This window comes from Oncorhynchus gorbuscha, linkage group LG04 (assembly GCF_021184085.1).
Source record: "Oncorhynchus gorbuscha isolate QuinsamMale2020 ecotype Even-year linkage group LG04, OgorEven_v1.0, whole genome shotgun sequence".
Lineage (NCBI taxonomy): Eukaryota > Metazoa > Chordata > Actinopteri > Salmoniformes > Salmonidae > Oncorhynchus > Oncorhynchus gorbuscha.
In genome coordinates, this window is record NC_060176.1 from 36,170,193 (window position 1) to 36,194,831 (window position 24,639).

The following is a 24,639-nucleotide window of genomic DNA, read 5'->3' on the forward strand; positions in this document are numbered from 1 at the left end:
TTGTGATTTTCATGAATAGGAAGATTTATGTCCTCTGCGTTATGCTAATTAGTTTGAGGTGATGATTACGCTCCCGGTTCCGGGTTTGAGAGTTACAAGAAGTTTAAGAAGGTAGAGCAACACTTTATTATGGACAGACTTCTCCCCATCTTAGCTACTGTTGTATCAATATGTTTTGACCATGACCGTTTACAATCCAGGGTTACTCCAAGCAGTTTAGTCACCTCAACTTGCTCAATTTCCACATTATTTATTACAAGATTTAGTTGAGGTTAAGGGTACAGTGAATGACTTGTCCCAAATACAATGCTTTTAGTTTTTCAAATATTTAGGACCTTATTCCTTGCCACCCATTCTGAAACTAACTGCAGCAATTTGTTAAGTGTTTCAGTCATTTCAGTCGCTGTAGTAGCTGATGTGTATAGTGTTGAGTTATCTACATACATAGACAAAGCCAGTGGCATGTCGTTAGTCAAGATTGATTTTAAAAGTTTTGCAGAAGTGTTCTCATACTCAGTCATTGGACTGCTCAGCCGAAAGAGTTTCCCTTTGTTTGGGACAGTGGGTGTCTTTGTATGTGTACCTCCGGGCGTCGACGATGTTCTTTAGCTCCTGTGCTTTGCGTGCGGCGATGTGGAGTACAGCTTCTGGAATCTCAGCCAATCGGGCAACATTTAGCCCATAGCTCTGCCCAGCCGCCCCCTCAGTCAGCTGGTACAGGAAGGTGATGAACTCTGGCTGCACCTCAACGTCTACACACACGCACACACAAAGGTATAAACACAACTTCGCTATGGTTAGCCTTACTGGACTTAAGTCAACCGTCCTAACTAACCCTTCATAAACCCACAGCCTTGGTTAAACTCTACACAAGGTTATTTCTATAAATAATGGGGCCAATGTGTGACATTGTTTAATTGTTTTGAAACAAAAATAAAAAGGAGTTGTATGCAGTTATATGTGTAGTTAGAGGAATAATAGTGAATACAGTGCCTTGCGAAAGTATTCGGCCCCCTTGAACTTTGCGACCTTTTGCCACATTTCAGGCTTCAAACATAGAGATATAAAACTGTATTTTTTTGTGTAGAAACAACAACAAGTGGGACACAATCATGAAGTGGAACGACATTTATTGGATATTTCAAACTATTTTAACAAATCAAAAACTGAAAAATTGGCCGTGCAAAATATTTCAGCCCCTTTACTTTCAGTGCAGCAAACTCTCTCCAGAAGTTCAGTGAGGATCTCTGAATGATCCAATGTTGACCTAAATGACTAATGAATGACTAATAAATACAAGCCACCTGTGTGTAATCAAGTCTCCGTATAAATGCACCTGCACTGTGATAGTCTCAGAGGTCCGTTAAAAGCGCAGAGAGCATCATGAAGAACAAGGAACACACCAGGCAGGTCCGAGATACTGTTGTGAAGAAGTCTAATGCCGGATTTGGATACAAAAAGATTTCCCAAGCTTTAAACATCCCAAGGAGCACTGTGCAAGCGATAATATTGAAATGGAAGGAGTATCAGACCACTGCAAATCTACCAAGACCTGGCCGTCCCTCTAAAATTTCAGCTCATACAAGGAGAAGACTGATCAGAGATGCAGCCAAGAGGCCCATGATCACTCTGGATGAACTGCAGAGATCTACAGCTGAGGTGGGAGACTCTGTCCATAGGACAACAATCAGTCGTATATTGCACAAATCTGGCCTTTATCGAAGAGTGGCAAGAAGAAAGCCATTTCTTAAAGATATCCATAAAAAGTGTTGTTTAAAGTTTGCCACAAGCCACCTGGGAGACACACCAAACATGTGGAAGAAGGTGCTCTGGTCAGATGAAACCAAAATGCAACTTTTTGGCAACAATGCAAAACGTTATGTTTGGCGTAAAAGCAACACAGCACATCACCCTGAACACACCATCCCCACTGTCAAACATGGTGGTGGCAGCATCATGGTTTGGGCCTGCTTTTCTTCAGCAGGGACAGGGAAGATGGTTAAAATTGATGGGAAGATGGATGGAGCCAAATACAGGACCATTCTGGAAGAAAACCTGATGGAGTCTGCAAAAGCCCTGAGCCTGGGACGGAGATTTGTCTTCCAACAAGACAATGATCCAAAACATAAAGCAAAATCTACAATGGAATGGTTCAAAAATAAACATATCCAGGTGTTTGAATGGCCAAGTCAAAGTCCAGACCTGAATCCAATCGAGAATCTGTGGAAAGAACTGAAAACTGCTGTTCACAAATGCTCTCCATCCAACCTCACTGAGCTCGAGCTGTTTTGCAAGGATTGAATGGGAAAAAAATGTCAGTCTCTCGATGTGCAAAACTGATAGAGACATACCCCAAGCGACTTACAGCTGTAATTTCAGCAAAAGGTGGCGCTACAAAGTATTAACTTAAGGGGGCTGAATCATTTTGCACGCCCAATTTTTCAGTTTTTGATTTGTTAAAAAAGTTTGAAATATCCAATAAATGTCGTTCCACTTCATGATTGTGTCCCACTTGTTGTTGATTCTTCACAAAAAATAGTTTTATATTTATTTATGTTTGATGCCTGAAATGTGGCAAAAGGTCGCAAAGTTCAAGGGGGCCGAATACTTTCGCAAGGCACTGTATATGCAAATTGGCCCATAATTCCACCTATACTATAACATATGGCTAGGACTACACATCCTTCAAGCAGGGTTCATACAGACATTGGCAAGTCAAATTCAAGGACTTTCAGGGACTTTTTCAAGTACTTATTTGAAATGTGTAAGGACCTCAATGTAATACAATTGTAGAATTTACATAACTGTACATATGCTGAGTATTTCATGACAGACTGACCAGGTGAAAGCTTTGATCCCTTATTGATGTCACTTGTTAAATCCTCTTCAATCAGTGTAGATGAAGGGGAGGAGACAGGTTAAAGAAGGATTTTTAAGCCTTGAGACAATTGAGAAATGGATTGTGTTTGTGTGCCATTCAGAGGGTGAATGAGCAAGACAAAATATTCAAGTGCCTTTGAACAAGACATGGCAGTAAGTGCCAGGTGCACCAATTTGTGTAAACAACTGCAACGCCTGTGTTTTTTTCACGCTCAACAGTTTCCATTGTGTATCAAGAATGGTCCACCACCCAAAGGACATCCAGCCAACTTGACACAACTGTAGGAAGCATTGGAGTCAACATGGGCCAGCATCCCTGTGGTGCTTTCGACACCTTGTAGAGTCCATGTCCGGATGAATTGAGGCTGTTCTAAGGGCATAAAAGGGGAGGGGGTGACCAATGAACACAATTGCATTTTATCGATAGCAATTTGAATACACAGATATACTGTGATGAGATTCTGAGTCGTGCCCATTGTCGTGCCATTCATCCGCCACCATCACCTCATGTTTTAGCATTATAATGCACAACCCCATGTCACAAGGATCTGTACACAATTCCTGGAAGCTGAAAATGTCACAGTTCTTCTGGCCTGCATACTCAGACATGTCACCCATTAAGCATGTTTGGGATGCTCTGGATCAACGTGTACGACAGCATGTTCCAGTTCCCGCAAATATCCAGCAACTTTGCACAGCCATTGAAGAGGAGTGGGACAACATTCCACAGGCCACAATCAACAGCCTGATCAACTCTATGTGAAGGAGATGTGTCGTGCTGCACGAGGCAAATGGTGGTCACACCAGATACTGACTGGTTTTCTGATCCACGATGCAGACTGTCGAAGGAACAATGTATATTGTAGCAACAGGGGTAGGCCAGACAGGTCAAGGCAGGCAGGGGTCGAAGATCCAGGTTAAGGCAAAGGTACAGGACGGCAGGCGGACTCTGGGTCAGGGACAGGCAGAGTTCAGTTATCCAGAGGTGGAGCAAAGGTACAGGACAGCAGGCAGGCTCAGGGTCAGAAAGAGAGGTCAGGCAGGCGTGTACAGGGTCAGGACATGCAAAGGTCAAGAACCAGGAGGATGATGAAAGAGAGGCTGGGAAACGATAGGAGCCGACAGGAAAACGCTGGTTAGCTTGAACGAACAAGACGAACTGGCAACAAACAGACAGAGAGCACAGATATAAATACACAGGGGATGATAGGGAAGATGGGCGACACCTGGAGGGGGGTGGAGACAAGCACAAGGACAGGTGAAACAGAACAGGGCGTGACAGTACCCCCCCCCCTCTATGGACACCCCCTGGTGTTCCACCTGGGCGGATACCTGGTTGACTGGGGAGCCGGTGGTGAAAGTCAGCGATGATGGCCGGGTCCAAGATGTCTTTAGTGGGAACCCAGCACCTCTCCTCCGGACCAGAACTCTCCCAGTCAACCAGGTACTGGAAACCCCTGCCTGTGGTCGAACCCTCAGGAGGTGTCTCACCGTGTACGCTGACTGGCCATTGATGACATGGGGACATGGTTTTGACTCGCGACACAGAAACAGAGGGTACAGGGCAACCGAGGACGAAGAGCAGAGGGGCTAATGATCTTGGAGTGGGGGGGACAGGCCTTGGCTTCCGGTTGCCATATAGCGACGTGCCAGTGCCTCAGACTTGACCTTCCTGGTTATCAGTCGGTGCTGCAGAAGCGAAATGGCTCAGGCCATACTGAACCCCTCCCGGAGGTCCTGGTACTCTGTGGAGCTGACGTCGAGGTCAGGGGCAATCTCCAAGCCCCCAGAAAGACTTCCCAGGACAGGCAGAGCTGACTTCAGACAATGAGTGTGGCAGGACGGGCAACAGCCCACGATGGCACCAGTAGCCCAGTCGATGGAAGCATTGTATCGCTGGAGCCAAGAGAATCCCAATACCACAGGAACCTACGGAGACTCAACCAGCAGGAATTGGATAGCCTCGCTGTGGTTCCCCGACACTCGTAGGCTGACGGGGGTTGTTTGGTGGATGACCCGGCCTATAGAGCACCCGTCCAGCGCTCTAACACCCATGGGAATGGAGAAGGGTTGAGTGGGGATGCCCAGCTTGGACATTAGGGTAACTAAAGTCCATGAGACTCACATCTGCCCCTGAGTCGATGAGTACCTGGAGAGAATTGGACTGGTCACCCCACAGCAGGGTGGGGCGAGTAAGGGGAGAAGAACAATTATCTTTCAGACTCACCAGTGTACTCACTCCAACGAATGAGCTAGCTCTCTTGAAGGGATAAGTAGACACAAAATGACCGGCAGTACCGCAACACAGACAACTCTGGGTCTCAAGTCTCCGTATTCGTTCGGCTGGAGGCAGCCTAGCCCTGCCGAGCTGCCTCGGCTCGCGAAAAGGTGAAACTGCAGTCTCCGGAGGCTCTTGGAGGGTCTCGGGTAAGCACGGATGCTTTCGGGGACCTCCGGAGTTTATTAGCTGCAAGGTGGGATCCCTGAGTGAGCGATTGAGACTGCAATCGAACCTCTTCTCCCTCCTACGTTCCCGTAGCAGACCATCGATCTGGATGGTTAAAGCGATGAGTGAGTCGAGATCTGTTGGTAGTTCTCGGGCTGCCAGCTCATCCAGCCTCTCTCCCGGACCCCGAAACCTCAAACACCTTTCTCACCTCCTCCACAAATACCTCCAGACTGAGGCAGATAGCGTATTGTTGCTCCCACACCGCCATGAACCAGGCAAGTGCCCTCCCGGACATTAGCGTAATAATATACGCCATCTTTGAGCGGTCTGAGGGGAACGAAGAAGGCTGCAGCTCGAAAACGAGGGAGCACTGGGAGAGAAAGGCCCGGCAGGTTCTGGAATTTCCATCATAGCGCTCCGGGGTAAGCGGGGTTCCCGGGGTGATGGCTTGCTACCAGCCGGGTTACAAAAGGGCTGGGAGGTTACCGTCGTGGTTGGCTGCTTATTAGGCAACCCACGGACTTGCTCCCGCACAATGTCCAATGCTAGTTTAAGATGCTCGGCCGTGGCCTGGAACCCCTCTGTCATACCGCGAAGCAACTCCTTATGCCTACCAATGGTGGCTCCTTGGGAGGAGATGGCGTAGCGGAGCTGGTGCAAGTCTGCTGAGTCAGTCATGGGCAGTTCGTACTATCAGGAATCAAGGTAAGACCCAGATGCAGACTGTCGAAGTAACAATATTTATTGTAGCAACAGGGGCAGGTAAGACAGGTCAAGGCAGGCAGGGGTCAAAGATCCAGGGTAAGGCAAAGGTACAGGACGGCAGGCAGACTCTGGGTCAGGGACAGGCAGAGTTCAGTTATCCAGAGGTGGAGCAAAAGTACAGGATGGCAGGCAGGCTCAGGGTCAGACAGAGAGGTCAGACGGGCAGGTACAGGGTCAGAACATGCAAAGTCAAGAACCAGGAGGATGAGGAAAGAGAGGCTAGGAAATGATAGGAGCTGACAGGAAAAAACGCTGGTTAGTTTGAATGAACAAGATGAAATGGCAACAAACAGACAGAGAAAACATGTATAAATACACAGGAGATGATAGGGAAGATGGGCGACCCCTGGAGAGGGGTGGAGACAAGCACAAGGACAGGTGAAACAGATCAGGGCGTGACACTATGTTCATGAATAGCAGTAACATTAAATGTCACATTTTTTTTTTTTATAATGAGAAAGAAATTTAAAAAAACTGTTTCCTTTTGTAATGGAAGGATTTGTATGGAAAGCCAAGTTGAAGCCAACATTAGATGTTGTCGTCCACATAATAACCGCACTGCAACAGAGTAGAGCAACACCCTTCAATTGAAGCAGAGGGAAAATGACGAAAGTGGACACATCTCCCACTGGCTGAATCCACGTTGTTTCCACATAATTTCAATGAAACTACATTGAACCAAGGTGGAATAGACATTGAATTGAAGTCTGTGTCCAGTTGGCTCTCACAAAAAGTATTTAAATAAATGACAGATAATTATAAGGGAGCAGGTAAACTTATAAATTGGCAACAATAATTACAAGGATTTTCAAGCACCAAATTGAGGAAATGTCTGATTTTAAAGGTAGGCTCATTCCAGTACTTACATTTCTGAGCCCCATATTCAAGTAGGTTACAGTGCAAGAGGTATCTTGTATTGTTTAAAATTGCAGGTGTAACATGTAAACCAAAATGTATTTGTCATGTTATTTCAATACCAGATCATATTGTGAATAAGCCCTATGTAATTTGTTATACTTATACAGATCAGTTCATAGGAATCTCGTTGGGTGTTGCACAATAGTCTATCCTACACAATTGCGCACAGTAGACTGTGTTCAATCCAAGGCACAAAAACATATGAAAAGATGAAATCATTACCTTAATACTTTCTGTTACATCTAATGAGACACCTTACCCATAATGATACATTTTTATTTTATTTAACTAGGCTAGTCAGTTAAGAACAAATTCTTATTTACAATGACGGCCTACCCCGGGCAAACCCAGACGACTCTGGGCCAATCGAGCGCCACCCTATGGGACTCCCAATCAATGCCGGATGTGATGTAGCCTGGATTTGAACCAGATACTGCAGTGATACCTCTTGCACTGAGATGCAGTGTCTTAGACCAGTGTGCCACCTGGGAGCCCAAATCAAGCAGACAACAAGATGATCAACATCAATTCGCTAGGGATATTAGAGCCAACGTGGATCCAGGCACAACTGTCTTCATCGGCTGTCACGTTCTGACCTTAGTTCCTTTTTTATGTCTCTATTTTAGTTGGTCAGGGCGTGAGTTGTGGTGGGCATTCTATGTTGTTTTTCAGCCCAGTGCGGTCTTTTCCACCTCGCCGCACTGGCCTGGCTACGGGGAGTATCCAACCAGGTAGGGTTGTGCAGGCTCGGTGCTCGAGACCTCAAGTGCGCCTCCACGGTCTGGTCTATCCGGTGCCTCCTCCACGTACCAGCCCTCCGGTGGCAGCCCCCCGCTGTCTCTCCGTCTCCTCCCTACAGGTGCTCCTGCCAGTCCAGCGCTGCCAGTGTCTCCCGTCTGTCCTGAGCTGCCAGAGTCTCCCGTCTGTCCTGAGCTGCCAGAGACTCCCGTCGGTCCTGAGCTGCCAGAGTCTCCCTCCTGTCCTGAGCTGCCAGAGTCACCCGCCTGTCCTGAGCTGTCAGAGTCGCCCGCCTGTCCTGAGCTGCCAGAGTCGCCCGCCTGTCCTGAGCTGCCAGAGTCGCCCGCCTGTCCTGAGCTGCCAGAGTCGCCCGCCTGTACAGGGCTGCTAGAGTCGCCCGCCTGTACTGGGCTGCCATAGTCGCCCGCCTGTCCTGAGCTGCCAGAGTCGCCCGCCTGTCCTGAGCTGCCAGAGTCGCCCGCCAGTCAGGAGCTACCAGAGCCTCCAGTCAGCCAGGAGCTGCCAGAGCCGTCCGTTACTCCGGTGCTGCCGGAATCGCCCTTCACTCCGAAGCTGCCGGAATCGCCCGTCACTCCGAAGCTGCCGGAATCGCCCGTCACTCCGAAGCTGCCGGAATCGCCCGTCACTCCGGCGCTGCTGGAATCGCCTTTCACTCCGGAGCTGCCGGAGTCTCTCACCTGTCCGGTGCTGCCAGAATCTCCCGTCCATTCGGGACCCATTGCTAGGGTCCCCAATCCAGGGTCGGTGGCGAGGGTCGCCACTCCTAACGTGCCACATAAGTGGGACGAGACTATGGTGGAGTGGGGTCCACTTCCCGCTCCAGAACCGCCACCGTGTTAAATGCCCACCCAGACCCTCCCCTATAGGTTCAGGTTTTGCGGCCGGAGTCCGCACCTTTGGGGGGGGTACTGTCACGTTCTGACCTTTGTACCTTTTTTATGTCTTTATTTTAGTTGGTCAGGGCGTGAGTTGGGGTGGGCATTCTATGTTGTTTTTCTATGTTTTGTTCTGTTGTTATATCTATGTTCTATGTGTTTGGCCTAGTATGGTTCTCAATCAGAGGCAGGTGTCAGTCATTGTCTGATTGTGAGCCATATTTAGGTAGCCTGTTTTCTATTGTGTTTTGTGGGTGGTTATACTTTCTGTTTAGTGTGTTTTGCACCTGACGGAGCTGTTTCGGTTGTGCTTTTTGTTTCTTTGTTTGATCTTGTTCATATTATTTATTTAAACTGAACAGGTACCACGCTGCGCTTTGGCCCTCAGCTTCTTCCACCGACGACCGTTACACCGGCGTAACGAATGACAACAAAATTGTCACGCCTTGGTCTTAGTATTTTGTGTTTTCGTTATTTATTTGGTCAGGCCAGGGTGTGACATGGGTTTATTTTGTGGTGTGTTTTTGTATTGGGGTTTAGTAGGTATTGGGATTGTGGTTGAGTAGGGTTGTCTAGCATAGTCTATGGCTGCCTGAGGCGGTTCTCAATCAGAGTCAGGTGATTCTCGTTGTCTCTGATCGTGAACCATATTTAGGTAGCCTGGGTTTCACTGTGTGTTTGTGGGTGATTGTTTCTGTCTCTGTGTTTGTTGTCACAAGATAGGCTGTATAGGTTTTCACGTTTCGTTTGTTGTTTTGTAGATTTAAGTTATTTCATGTATCGTTCATTTTTTCATTAAAGAACATGAGTAACCACCACGCCGCATTTTGGTCCGCTCCTCTTTCAACAGACGAACGCTGTTACAAAAATACTCTGGACATTCCTTAAACAGCTTTTTTTCCCAGCACTTGGGCTGTTGTTGCATTGCATGCACAACAACTGACTGTCATTCGGAAAATTCCTTCCTGGATCAGACGATGATGTGTAAATATCACGCCGTAATTAAACAGCTCGACACTAAATACGCATCCAACAAGTATTATGCATAACTATTGAAGAGCCATGTTAATGACTGTATCGAATTAAGTTGGAAGTATCACGATAACGTGACTCTGTTAGAAGCATTCGATTTAGCAAATCGCATACATTTTGGGGGATTTGTATGCCCATGAAAACTGTTTTCACGCCGTAGGATAAGTAGACACAAAATGTTACGTAGTTACACTGCATTTCTGAGATCTTTATACAAAAATAACTGTCCGACAGCTAGATCCAGGATTCTTACAGGGTTCAAGTTCAATGTCTAATTTATTAATGCTTAATATACAATATAATGACAACTTGCCATAAATGCAAGGACAGACAATGTATGTTTTATGTCACACGATTCTGGACAAATCCGTCAAGACACCAACCATGAGAAAGGACTAAACAAAAACAATGTTGGCAGATTATTATCAATGAATTATAACAGCTGTATCAAATTGTCAAGTGTAGGAAATCCTGACGGGTGCCCTTGTTTATAGAAAGACCCACAAGCATGTACACACATAAACACACACACACCACCAGCATACCGTCTGTGGCGATGTCTGGTTCATTGAGGAGGAAGGCCATGTGGAAGTTGCCTACATGCAGAGGATACACCTTCTCCAGCTCACACAGAGGTGGGTAGTGGGTCACAAACAGAGTTAGAGACTTCACCTGAGAGGGGTAAGGGGGAAGAAAATGGATGGGGAGAGAGATAATGGGGAGAGAAAGGGAGAGAGGGTGATAGAGACCAAGGGAGAGCAAGAGATGGAGGTCAAACATTCAACAGTAAGTGAACAATCATATTTTCAATTTCATTGAGATCACCTGTATAAATAAAAAGAAAAGTGTATATGACCCTATTCAATCAACCCAGGTAATAATTTATCTTCATGCTATTGCTTTACACTTATTGTGAAACCTATTCTGAGACACATAGACACAGAGGTCTCAGACAGAGAGAGGAGAGGCAAGGAGGCAAGAGGAAGGGAGGAAAGAGGAGGACAAATAGAGATGAGTAGTCACCTGGTGGCAACTTTTCCTGACCTGAAGAGGAGAGGAGCATTGTACTGGGGAACTTACTACCTGTATCATAGCCAGCACTTTAAATATGTGTATGCCAATTTGTCTACCTTGGTTAACCTGTCTGGTGTTCAAGGTAAAAGGCCATTATAGCACTATGGGCTGGTTACCCAGACACAGGCTATGCCTAGTCTTGGACTAAAAAACTATTTCAACTGAGAATCTCCATTGGTCAGGTTTTTCAGCACTAAACTAGGCTCAATCTGTGTCCGGGAAACCGGGCCTATATTTATTCATTTTGTGCCTTTATTTAAGTAGGCAAGTAAGTTAAGAACAAATTAATATTTACAATGACGCCATTTACATTTCACAGTCTGCACTGTTACACCCATCATGTGAGAACTGGTTTTGGAATTTGGCCCTGGAAATGGCTTGAAATGGTTAATTACAATTAACACCACAATACCAACCCCTGTTAGACTACAATGAGTTCTATTAGATGAGTGGCCGCACCCTGACCTCTAACCTCTGAGGGTCATCAGAAGGGCAATTGGGGTTGTCCTGGCAATCTGTTGTTGACCTTAGGATACACGACTGGGGCGGCAGGTAGCCTAGTGGTTAGCGCGTTGGACGAGTAACGGAAAGGTTGCAAGATTGAATCGCCGAGCAGACAAGGTAAAAAACTCTCATTCTGCCCCTGAACAAGGCAGTTAACCCACTGTTCCTAGGCCGTCATTGAAAATAAGAATGTGTTCTTAACTGAATTGCCTAGTTAAATAAAGGTTTGTTTAAATAAATAAATGTGCTAGATATGTAACATTATTATGTTAAAAGGCTGCCAAAGGAGATTAGTGCTAGGCTGGAACTAAAGCCTGCACTCCATGTATCTCACCAGACCAAGTGCTTGTTTTGTGACTGCCAACAGAACTCCTCTGAGCTCTCTCTTTCTCAGAGTCTCTGGGATAGCTTTGCTATGGCAACCAGTCTCTCTCTCTTCTCCCTCCCTCTCCACATCCCCAGAGAGAGAGAATGTTGAACTTCAAGGCTGACTGTTCACAATGCTCCAATCAGAGTGTTAGGTAACAAGACACATACATAACTACAATCTACCTCACAGGTGAGCATAGGAGACCGAGACTGGTTACTATGACAACCAGGACTCCTGTTCTGATGCAGACTCATGTCGGATGGTGATGAGGGTGATGATGATGGTGTGGAAAAGAAGGAGGAGAAGGAATAGGGGTAGGTGGTGATGGTGATAGTGTGTGTATGGACTGGAAATCACATAAATGCATCAGGGGTATTTACTGTATCTACCTAGTATTGCTTACAAAATGAAGGAGAAGTAAAAGCCCTGAAACAGTGCCATGTTTGTCTTTTTATAAACTCCTTCCTTTGAAGTTGTTCAAACAAAGCAATGCTATTACACAACAGGTCGTTAGCCTGTGCTTTTCTAGCCAAACCACCGCCAAAAACATCCCAGAAAGGCTTAGCTTCTACTTAAACATTCGCATTTCCCCAATTTACATAACAAGAACATTCATCTATTTATTTTGTAAAACATGAAACCTTCAGAGCTCTCTCAGACAACAGTTTCTGTTTTACAAACGTGGATCGTTTAAAAGAGCAAATGCCCCTAAACTTCTCATTTAGAAAACAGCCTATGTGGCATTAAACATTTAATCTGTCAAAACTGACTACAAAGTGTAAATAGGATAATTTTGGTCATAAAGTCAGTCTCGTCCAAAACAACAGAAATTAATGTTGGGTTCATTTCAATTATGCCCTCATGCCCACACTAGCAGCACACAAGTAATTTTCAATTCGAAGTGCAGCTGCACGTGACCCAATCGTAATACCTGTGGTAAATATGGTTTGACATAGGATATCCCTTTGGGGCTAATTAGGGACCATCAGTAAATTACACAATGTAAATGTGACAATATGTTAAAATTCCAATAACTTTCAATGACTTAAAAACCTCAGACCAACTATAAATTGTCGAAATTCATATAGGAATATTGAAAGCATTTAATGAGACAACTAAAATGTGTGCAACACACACACACACACACACACACACACACACACACACACACACACACACACACACACACACACACACACACACACACACACACACACACACACACACACACACACACACACACACACACACACACACACACACACACACACACAAAGCCTCCAGGACATCTATAACACCCGGTGTCACAGGCAGGGCAAGAAGATCATCAAGGACCTCTGCCATCCAAGCACAGCCTGTTCACCCCTCTAGCATTTAGAAGGCTGAGACAATATAGGTGCATCAAAGCTTCTATCTCCAGGCCATCAGACTGTTAAACAGTCATCATTATCCACCTTCAGCCCAGTACCCTGAACCATAGAGACTGTTACTAGCCGGCTACCACCCAGTACTCTACCCTGCACCTTAGAGACTGCTGCCCACTGGTCTCTGACTTTAATAATGTTTACATGATGTTATACCCACTCTACATGTACACCAAGTGTACAAAACTTAAGGAACCCCTGCACTTAAAAAAAAATATTTATTTATTTAACCTTTATTTAACCAGGTAGGCTAGTTGGGAACAAGTTCTCATTTACAACTGCGACATGGCCAAGATAAAGCAAAGCAGTGCGACAGAAAACAACAACACAGAGTTACACATGGAATAAACAAACATGCAGTCAATGATACAATAGAAAAGGTCTATATACAGTGTGTGCAAATGAGCTAGGATAAGGGAGGTAAGGCAATAAATAGGCCATAGTGGTGAAATAATTACAATTTAGCAATTAAACACGGGAGTGATAGATGTGCAGAAGATGAGTGTGCAAGTAGAGACACTTAGGTGCAAAGGAGCTGGGGTGACCAGGGGTGCAAAAGACACTGGGGTGACCAGTGAGATATACCTGCAGGAGCACGTGCTACGGGTGGGTGATGCTATGGTGACCAGTGAGCTGTGATAAGGCGGGGCTTTACCTAGCAAAGACTTATAGATGACCTGGAGCCAGTGGGTTTGGCGACGAATATGAAGCGAGGGCGAGCCAACGAGAGCCAGCCAACGAGAGCATACAGGTCGCAGTGGTGGGTAGTATATGGGGCTTTGGTGACAAAACTGATGGCACTGTCATAGACTGCATCCAATTTGCTGAGTAGAGTTGTCACGACTTCCGCAGAAGTCGGTCCCTCTCCTTGTTCGGGCGGTGTTCAGCGTCACCGGCCTTCTAGCCACCGCCGATCCACTTTTCATTTTCCATTTGTTTTGTCTTTGTCTTACACACCTGGTTTCAATCACCCAATTACTTGTTTATTATTTAACCCTCTGTTCCCCATGTTTGTTTGTGAGTGATTGTTCGTCGAACATCGATCTGTTATTGTGGGCTCGCTCTATTGCTTTGTATTTTGGATATTTTGAGTAAAGTCCGTTGATTACTCATATCTGCTGTCCTGCGCCTGTCTCTCTACACCAGCTACACACAGGACCATTACAAGAGTGTTGGAGGCTATTTTGTAAAGGACATGGCTGAAGTCTAGGATCGGTAGGATAGTCAGTTTTACAAGGGTATGTTTGGCAGCATGAGTGAAGTTTTCTTTGTGGCGAAATAGGAAGCCAATTCTAGATTTAATTTTTAATTAGAGATGCTTAATGTGAGTCTGGAAGGCGAGTTTAAAGTCTAACCAGACACCTAGGTATTTGTAGTTGTCCACATATTCTAAGTCAGAACCGTCCAGAGTAGTGATGCTGGACGTGCGGGCAGGTGTGGGCAGTGATCGGTTGAAGAGCATGCATTTAATTTTTACTTGGAGGCCACGGAAGGAGAGTTGTATGGCATTGAAACTCATCTGGAGGTTAGTTAAGCATGCCCAGCTTAACAGCATGAGCTCTGAAGATAGATGAGGGGCAATCAATTCACATATGGTGTCCAGGACACAGCTGGGGGCAGAAGGTGGTCTATAGCAAGCAGCAACGGTGAGAGACTTGTTTCTGGAATGGTGGATTTTTAAAAGTAGAATCTCAAATTGTTTGGCACAGATCTGGATAGTAAGACAGAACTCTGCATGCTATTTCTGCAGTAGATTGCAACTCTGCCCCATTTGGCAGTTCTAACTTGTTAGAAAATGTTATAGTTAGGGATGGAAATTTCAGGGTTTTTGATGGTCTTCCTAAGCCAGGATTCAGACACAGCTAGGACTTCCGGTTGGCAGAGTGTGCTAAAGCTGTCCATGACATAGACTGACCAGGTAACTCCAGGTGAAAGCTATGATCCCTTATTGATGTCACTTGTCAAATCCATTCAATCAAGTGTAGATGAAGTGGAGGAAACAGGTTAAAGAAGGATTTTTAAGCCTTGAGCAAATTGAGATTGTGTATGTGTGCTGTTCAGAGGGTGAATGGGCAAGACAAAAGAAGTGACTTTGAAGTAGGTGCCATGCACACCGGTTTGAATATGTCAAGAACTGCAACACTGTTGTTTTTTCTCATGCTCAACAAAGTGAAAGGTGAATTCTCCCAGTGTCATAATTAATGGGCTCCTAATCAACTAACATTTTGTTAGTTTTTTTGCATTGTTTGTAACTCATTTTGTACGTAATGTTGCTGCTACCGTCTCTTATGACCGAAAAGAGCTTCTGGACATCAGAAACAGAGATTACTCACCTTGAACTGGACGAAGATTTTTTCTTTAATGAGTCTGACGCAAAGGACTGAGGAAAGGACGCAAAGACTGAGGAAAAGGGGAGAAGGGCGGGGTTCCTTGTAAGAATTCAACAGAAGAGTAGGTAAACCCCCACTACCCTCCATATTATTGGCCAACGTGCAATCATTGGAAAATAAACAGGACAATCTACGATTTAGACTTTCCTACCAACGGCACATTAAAAAACGGTAATATCTTATGTGTCACCGAGACGTGGCTGAATGACGACACAAATAATATAGAGCTGGCTGGCTTCTCCATGCATCGGCAGAACAGAGCAGAACAGAGTAGCCGTCTATTTACCACCACAAACCGATGCTGGCACTAAGTCCGCACTCAACGAGCTGTAAAGAAACAAGAAAATTCTCATCTACAAGTGGCGCTCCTAGTTGCCGGGGACTTTAATGCAGGCAAATTTAAATACGTTTTACCTCATTTCTACCAGCATTTCACATCTGCAACTAAAGGAAAAAACCTATAGACCACCTTTAATCCACACATAGAAATGCATACAAAGCTCTCCCTCGTCGTTTGGAAAATCTGAACATAATTCTATCCTGATACCTGCTTACAAGCAAAAATTAAGCAGGAAGTACCAGTGACGTGAGCCAACCAGATGAGCTTAATGCCTTTCATGCTCGCTTCAAGGCAAGTAACACTGAAGCATGCATGAGAGCACCAGCTGATTACTATCTCCGTAGCCGATGTGAGCAAGACCTTTACCCTCTCTTGGGTAGGGGGCAGTATTTTCACATCCGGATGAAAAGCGCCCCCAAAGTAAACTGCCTGTTACTCAGGCCCAGAAGCAAGGGTATGCATATAATTGGTAGATTTGGATATAAAACACTCTAAGTTTCTAAAACTGTCAAAATAATGTCTGTGAGTGTAACAGAACTGATATGTCAGGCGAAACCCAGAGGACAAACCACCCAACCCCCCCAAAAGAAATTCAGCCTACCACTGTTTTCAATGGCTGTCACTTTTATTATAAGGCCAAATCCTCCCAGATTGCAGTTCCTAAGGCTTCCACTAGATGTCAACAGAGTTTCATGCTGGTTTTTGGAAAAATGAGCCAGAAATTCAAATTTTTCTAAGTGGCTCCCATTTTGTCTGTAGTGTTTCCAAGCACATAGAAGAGAGCACATTCTTTGGTATTTTTCTCCGGTAAAGACAGTATCGATTCTCCGTCTTAAATTTGATTGTTTATTTACGTATTAGGGTACCTAAGGTTTAATCATAAATGTTGTTTCACTTGTTTGGAAAAGTTTATTAGTAACGTTTGGGATTCATTTTGTATGTATTTTGATGGAGGGAAACTGGGTGGATTATTGACTGAAGCCCGCCAGCTAAACTGAGTTTTTATGGATATAAAGAAGAACATTATCGAACAAAAGGACCTTTTGGAATGCCAACAGAAGAAGATCATCAAAGGTAAGGCATTTATAATATCGCTATTTCTGACTTTTGTGGCGCACCTGCCTGGTTGAAATCTGTTTTTCATGCTTTCGTATGCGGGGCGCTGTCCTCAGATAATCGCATGGTGTGTTTTCGCCGTAAAGCCTTTTTGAAATCTGACACAGCTGCTGGATTAACAAGAAGTTAAGCTTTAGTTTGATGTATTACACTTGTAATTTTATGAAAGTTCAATATTTATAATTCTGTAGTTTGAATTTAACGCTGCTCTGCAATTTCACCGGATGTTGGCCAGGTGGGACATAAGAAGTTAAACAGGTCAACATTCACAAAGCTGCGGGTCCAGATGGATTACCACCCAGGACTTGTACTCAAAGCATGCGCAGACCAACTGGCAAGTGTCTTCACTGACATTTTCAACCTCTCGCTGACTGAGTCTGTAATTACCTACATGTTTCAAATAGACCACCATAGTCCCTGTTCCCAAGAAAGCAAAGGTAACCTGCCTAAATGATTAACTCCCTGTAACACTCACGTCAGTAGCCATGAAGTTGTTTCGAAAGGCTGGTCATGGCTCACAACACCATCCCTGAAACACTAGACACACTCCAATTCGCATACCGCCCTAACAGATCCACAGATGATGCAATCTCAATCGCTCTCCACACTACCCTTTCCCACCTGGACAAAAGGAACACCTATGTGAGAATGCTGTTTATTGACTACAGCTCATAGTGCCCACAAAGTTCATCACTAAGCTATGGACCTGGGACTAAACACCCCCCTCTGCAACTGGATCCTGGAGTTTTTGACCGACCACCCCCAGGTGGTAAGGGAAGGCAACAACACATCTTCCATGCTGATTCTCAGCAATGCGTGCTTAGCCCCATCCTGTACTCCCTGTTCACCCATGACTGCATGGCTAAGGTTGACTCCAAAACCATCATTACATTTGATGATAACACAAAAGCAGTAGGCCTGATCACCAACAATGATGAGATCCCCCCCCCTTTGTTTTTACACTGCTGCTACTCGCTGTTTATTAACTATGCATAGTCGTTTTACAAATTACCTAACTTGTATCCCCACACATTGACTCGGTACTGGTACCCCCTGTATATAGCCTCGTTATTGTTATGTAATTTTCTTTGGTTAATTTTGTATTATTATTATTAATATATTTATTTTTTTACTTTAGTTTATTTAGTAAATATTTATTTATTGAACTGAATTGTTGGTTAAAGGCTTGTAAAAGTAAGCAGTTCACCTGTTGTATTCGGCGCATGTGACAAATGATTTGATTTGTAAGCAGACAGACCCAGGTTTTTAAAAAAATAGGATTTAGCCTGTTCTTAGATCTATTCCATTTCTCTTCATCCCCCCCAAAAACTCCCAGGTCCTTGCCGATGACAAGCATATCTTAACATGCAGCCACTACCCTGCTTGAAAATATGAAGAGTGGTACTCAGTGATGCTTTGTGTTGGATTTGTCACAAACATAAGGCTTTGTATTCAGGACATAAAATGTATTGCTTTGACACATTTTTGGGGCGATTTAATGCGACAAAATTAATGTTTGTAGCCAATCTGAGTCAATGCCTGCCTTGAATTTAATTGTGAATATGGCTGAGATAATTGAACAAAATAATTATGCTGAGGGTCAACTAGCCAACTTGTCCCATAGCTAGGCTGCTCGGACGAGACGTGAACCCGGGAGCCTGGCTAGCTAGCAACTAACTAAATAAATAGATAAAATTTCAATAATGTAGGCTATCTAGCCTGAATTACATTTGAAATATGGCTTAGATCAAAATATATTGAGCATCAATATTGTCGGGATATAACATTAGCTAGCTAGCTAAAAATGTGTGTAGCCATCTAGCAACTGCTGCTAAGGTACAAGAGAGTGGCTAGGTTTCAGGTTTGCGTAACAGCTTGGTACATATAACAGGTAGATTTCCAATGAGGACATGCTACATATTTCACTTTGAATGAGATAGTATAGCTGTGTTTGAATACTCATACTAACCGCACTATTTGTGACATACATTGAGTATGTAGTATGCTTATTGGTCATAGCATAGGTATAGTTAGTATGCCAAAAGTTCCCGGATGTAGTACTAAATTCACCAAAATACAAAGAATATCAGCACTATTTCCGTGCTTTTAGGGCCCATAATGCAATTCTTCATAAAAACATTTTCAGATTTGAAGAAAATCCGATGAGAGTGGATACAAATTCTTTGCTTTAACAAAAATTTTTTTTTTTTGCAATGTAATAAAGTAATGCCTTTTCAAATGAGATAAGTTACATGTTATGTTGGCTAGCTACACTATCCTTACGAACCGTATAGCATATCATTACAGCAGTATGTACTGGTATGTTAGCTAGCTACCAAACGTTAGTTGGCTACTAAAGGTGTGTTCGTAAATTCAGAGCTGTTCGGTCATGGAGCGTTCAGAGCGCACACTACACTTAGATGCCTTGCTCTCGCCGAGTAGGGTTGATCAGAGTGTTCTGACCTCACAACGGCAGTCAAGCACCCGAGCTAACTGGCTAACATTGGCTAGCATGCTAGCTACTTCCAGACACAAATAAGAGAACACCTCACTCTGACCATTTTATACGCCCTAGCAGAGCTGATTAGGCTGCTTTCGTGTTATGCTGAGCGTTGGTGACAATTTAATTATGATTTTTTTTTGCCGACGTTTACTGACACCGGCCATATTCAATGGGTGTTGAGTGTTCGTAAATTCTTCAGTTATTCTATATTCTGGCACACTCCGACGGGAATACTCTAAAACCAGAGAGAATAGCCAGAGTGAATTTACGAACGCAACCTATTGACTTCATTATTCAAGTGATTCTTACATCTTGCGTAAATCTATCCGGTGTATATACGAATAGATTGCATTACTGTTATAATGCTTTTGGGGTTGTCAATTGGATTTGTTCCAACATTTCTTGATTTCTTTTACATTTCGATTTTTTTGTGTACTTGTTTGACAATTTTTCTGCATTGTTAGGAGCTAGTCACATAAGCATCTTGCTGCACCTTGTATAACATCTGCTAAACTGTGTACGCAAGCAATAAACCTTTATGTGAACATAAAAATATTATCTCAATTACATTGTGTAATTTATTGACGGTCCCTAACTACCCGCAGAGATAGGCTATCCAATGTCAAACCAACTTTGCCTTGGTCGCACACCAGTGGAGCTAATTGTCAGAATAACTTGTCTAACTGATTCCTACTTGCAAAAAACACACCTGAGACACCGACATCAAACCACACACAGAAACTAACCCACGTTTGAATTCAGTCATGGCCGCTAGTGTTTATTAATTAACCAAATCTAAAACGAGGCCAGCGTTTTCTGTGATATGAATGAGATGAAATAGAAATAAACATAAAAGCTAATTGACCAACTAAGCTTGATTGCATTTAGATGAATATATTTGAGACATTTAGCAGACGCTCCAATCCAGAGGGACAAGAAGCACATTCAAATGAGGAAGGTGAAACAACAACCACATAGTAAAACCTTGATTGGATGAGTGCACAGAGGTCGACAACAACACAGCTTTTACAGCCAGCCTTATCATGGAGCTGCACACAGGGGCCCATTTCTCTCCAGCTCCATCAGCTTTCCAGCTAGTAAACATATGGTGGATGATTCCTCACCACTGTAGATTCTGCTAAACAAGATCCCCCATGTGCACCAATAAGCTCATTCCCCCAAGACCTGAATGTGCGCTGATAAATATATATCCCCCTGGAGCGGTGGAGTCCAGATGGAACTAAATGAGACCTGAAAGGCAGAGAGACCAGTAGCATGCAGTCGCACACACCCACATACAAGCGCACACACAGATTAGGTAACAAACCACTGTTCTGTCACTTAAAGAGTCAAACCAGGAACAATTTGCAATATCCAGAGGAGTCCTGAGGGACATCAGGTAACTTCTCTACTCTCCACACCTCTATCTCTGCCTCGTCATGTCTCCTCTCCTGCTCTTTATGCATCTGCCTTCCTCTTCTCTCTACCTCCTATTTGGATCAATTCTCCCCTCCTCCTTTTAAAACAAAAATTTCAGTTCCTGAAGCAGAGGTGATATAAGATCCTCTCCCACACACACAAACAACTCCATTATATTAGCATTATAGATCAATTCTACCTCCCCCAATTATACTCCCTCTTCTAGCTCTGTTCGGCTCCCAGTCTCTCTCTAGGGCCTACTCTACGTATGGAAAACAAACTATCACAGCGCTCTCACACACACACACACACACACACACACACACACACACACACACACACACACACACACACACACACACACACACACACACACACACACACACACACACACACACACACACACACACACACACACACACACACACACACACACCACCAATAAGCTTTATTGGAGGCCATAACTTAGTGATTTGGATGGCGTCTGACATCAAACCCCACTGGAGGTGTTGACTCAGCTCTATGGGGTACAGAGGGAGGGAGGTGTGTGTGTATTGAAAAGTGTATAGCACTATGTTACCAGTGAAGCCAGGGAGACATATGTCAGGAAGGCCAGAACACACTGTGCCGACGAAAGTCTAAAAGCAGTGGGTCGCTGCAGAGTGTTCACAATCACCATATGTGTGGTGATATAACATGTAGATTCGTCAAGATTGAACAGAAAATGACCGCCGACGTTCTATCTAAGAAGATAGGATGGCCACCCGCTGCTTCTTCCCGTTCATCAGCACGGTGTGTTTTGGCCTTTACACTTACAGTCAAGTGAAGTAACTATAGTGAAGAAAATAACACCCTCCTACAATCAAACATTGGGGAGGTTTGATAATGCTGTGGGGTTACTTTGCTGCCTCTGGTACTGGGGGCCTTGAACATGTGCAAGACATGAAACCAACAGATTATCAAGGTGTTTTAGTTTGCAATGTTCAACCCATTGTCCAAAAACTGGGTCTCCTTTGAACTTCGTGAGTCTTTCAGCAGGACAACAACTCCAAACACAAATAAAAATCACCCAGTGTTGGTTCAAGAAGATATGGCGGACTGTTCTGGAATGGCGAGTGATGAGTCCAGATCTGAATCCCATCAAAAACCTATGGAGATATCTGAAAACAGCAGTTGGTCGAAGGCAACCCAAAAACATTGAAGAATTGGAACAGTTTGAAGTTGAAGAGCGGACCAAATTGACAACAGAAAGGAGCTGCAAACTCATTGATGGCTACAAAAAGCATGTGTTGGCAGTTCTTGGCCAAAGGCTATGTAACCGAGTACTAGCTCAGGTGTGCCAATAATTATGCCAATGCCATTTGTTTTTACTTTTAAAATTTAAATAGTACATTCTGTAAAAAAAAACAATTGGTTCTGCAATGTTGAAAATGCAATTACAGGTAGCGGGGTGGTTAGAGAGTTAGGCCAGTTACTGAAAGGTTGCTGGATCGAATCGCCGAGCAGACAAGGAAAACATCTGTCGTTCTGCCCCTGAACAAGGCAGTTAACCCACTCATCCCACTCTATTTCTACTTATTTAAGAAGAAAAAATGTGCAAGGGTGCCACAATATTACGTCGTAATTGCATCTAAAGTGAAGGGACCCCCCCACAAAAAAAAGGAGTCTTGTTGTGGAATTATGCTTGTTCAACGACTAGGATAGGATAATAGGATGACATACAGATGCATGCATGCACACACACTCACATCTCTGATGAAGTACTCCAGAGTAGCATAGGCGATAGCTATACCGTCGTGGGTGCTGGTGCCCCGCCCCAACTCGTCCAGGATGACCAATGACCTCTCGGTTGCCCGGCTGACAATTTCCGAGGCTTCCGTCAGCTCCTCCATGAATGTGCTTCGGCCCTTATAGATGCTGTCAGACGCTCCCATTCTACCAAAACACACACACATTAATTATGTTTTCAGACCAATAAACACACAGGAGAGAAGAATTTTAGAATGAAATGTGTCTACTTCATTCTACTCATTTTATTTCTACATTTTACAGGCAGAGAGGAGGAACACAGCTTTAGGGTGTGTGTGTGTGTGTGTGTGTGTGTGTGTGTGTGTGTGTGTGTGTGTGTGTGTGTGTGTGTGTGTGTGTGTGTGTGTGTGTGTGTGTGTGTGTGTGTGTGTGTGTGTGTGTGTGTGTGTGTGTGTGTGTGTGTGCTCCACAAAGCAGTGAAAAGACAGAACAGTTTGTATTTGTACAAATACCTACACGTGTTGGACCTGTGTGACACCCATAGACTACCGTCCATTAACAACAACACACAATCTCCTTGCACAACCTTGAACCCCCTCCTACAGACTGCGACTCAACTCAACTCACAGCGCAAAAAAAGAGAGGGATTGAGAGGGACACACACACACACACACAGGTACATTACGTGACCAAAAGTACGTGGACACCTGCTCGTCGAACATCTGATTCCAAAATTATGGGCATTAATATGGAGTCGGTCTCCCCTTTGCTGCTATAACAGCCCCCCACTCTTCTTGGGAAGGAATTCCACTAGATGTTGGAACATTGCTGTAGGGACTTGCTTCCATTCAGCCAAATAAGCATGAGTGAGGTCGGGCACGGATGTTGGGCGATTAGGCCTGGTTCGTAGTCGGCTTTCCAATTCATCCCAAAGGTGTTAGATGGGGTTGAGGTAAGTACTCTGTGCAGGCCAATCAAGTTCTTCGATGCCAATCTCGATAAACCATTTCTGTATGGACCTCGCTTTTGTGCAGGAAAGGGCCTTTCCCAAACTTTTGGCAGAAACTTGGAAGCACAGAATCGTCTAAAATGTCATTGTATGCTGTAGCGTTAAGATTTTGCTTCACTGGAACTAAGGGGCCTAGAGGGATCCATGAAAAACAGCCCCAGACCATTGTTCCTCCTGCACCAAACTTTACAGTTTGCACTATGCATTGGGGCAGGTAGCGTTCTCTTGGCATCTTCCAAACAAATCCACAAATTTGAACGAGTGTCCACATACTATTTCAAGTGATTTTAGAGGCTGTGTGTGTGTGTGTGTGTGTGTGTGTGTGTGTGTGTGTGTGTGTGTGTGTGTGTGTGTGTGTGTGTGTGTGTGTGTGTGTGTGTGTGTGTGTGTGTGTGTGTGTGTGTGTGTGTGTGTGTGTGTGTGTGTGTGTGTGTGTGTGTGTGTGTGTGTGTGTGTGTGTGTGTGTGTGTGTGTGTGTGTGTGTGTGTGTGTGTGTGTGTGTGTGTGTGTGTGTGTTTGGCCGTGTTTAAAAATTGACCAACTGGGAACATTTTGTTAGTCCCAACGAGGTCAAATGCTATTTCTAGGGGGTTTAGGTTTAAGGTAAGAATTAGTGATAGAATTAAGTCAAGGGTTAGGGTTAGGAGCTAGGGTTAATTTTAGGGTTAGGAGCTAGTGTTTGGTTTAGGGTTAGGTTTTTGGGTTAAGGTTAGAGTAAGAGTAAAGGTTAGGTAGGAGTTAGGGAAAATAGGATTTTGAAATGGACTGAATTGTGTCCCCACAAGGTTAGGTGTACATTACTGTGTGTGTGTGTGTCAGGGTTTCTGTTAGGAACATGTGTTTACTGGACAATTGACTGGAAAGATTTTAATTTACCCGACACCATTTCCAAATGCATCAGGAGCGCAACCTGATTAGGACATCCATCCACAGTGCTCAGAATGACATAAATCACATTTATACATATTAACTTCTTGGTGACAGGGGTCAGTATTTTCAAGTCCGGATGAAATGCATGCCCAAATTCAACTGCCTGCTACTCATCCCCAGAAGATAAGATATG

The 24,639-nt window shown here is 44.3% G+C and overlaps 1 protein-coding gene across 4 annotated transcripts in view; it reads right to left on the reverse strand.

Annotated features, from left to right (window-relative positions):
• msh3 (mutS homolog 3 (E. coli)) overlaps positions 1-24,639 on the reverse strand; it is a 140,114-nt gene that overhangs the window by 13,336 nt on the left and 102,139 nt on the right. For all 4 annotated transcript variants that reach the window (XM_046346629.1, XM_046346627.1, XM_046346628.1 and 1 more), the window contains 3 exons: positions 22,567-22,753; positions 10,224-10,350; positions 584-752 (listed from right to left, as the gene is read on the reverse strand). In XM_046346629.1, coding sequence (XP_046202585.1) covers positions 584-752; positions 10,224-10,350; positions 22,567-22,753 — 483 coding nt within the window. The remainder of the gene's footprint in view (positions 1-583; positions 753-10,223; positions 10,351-22,566; positions 22,754-24,639) is intronic.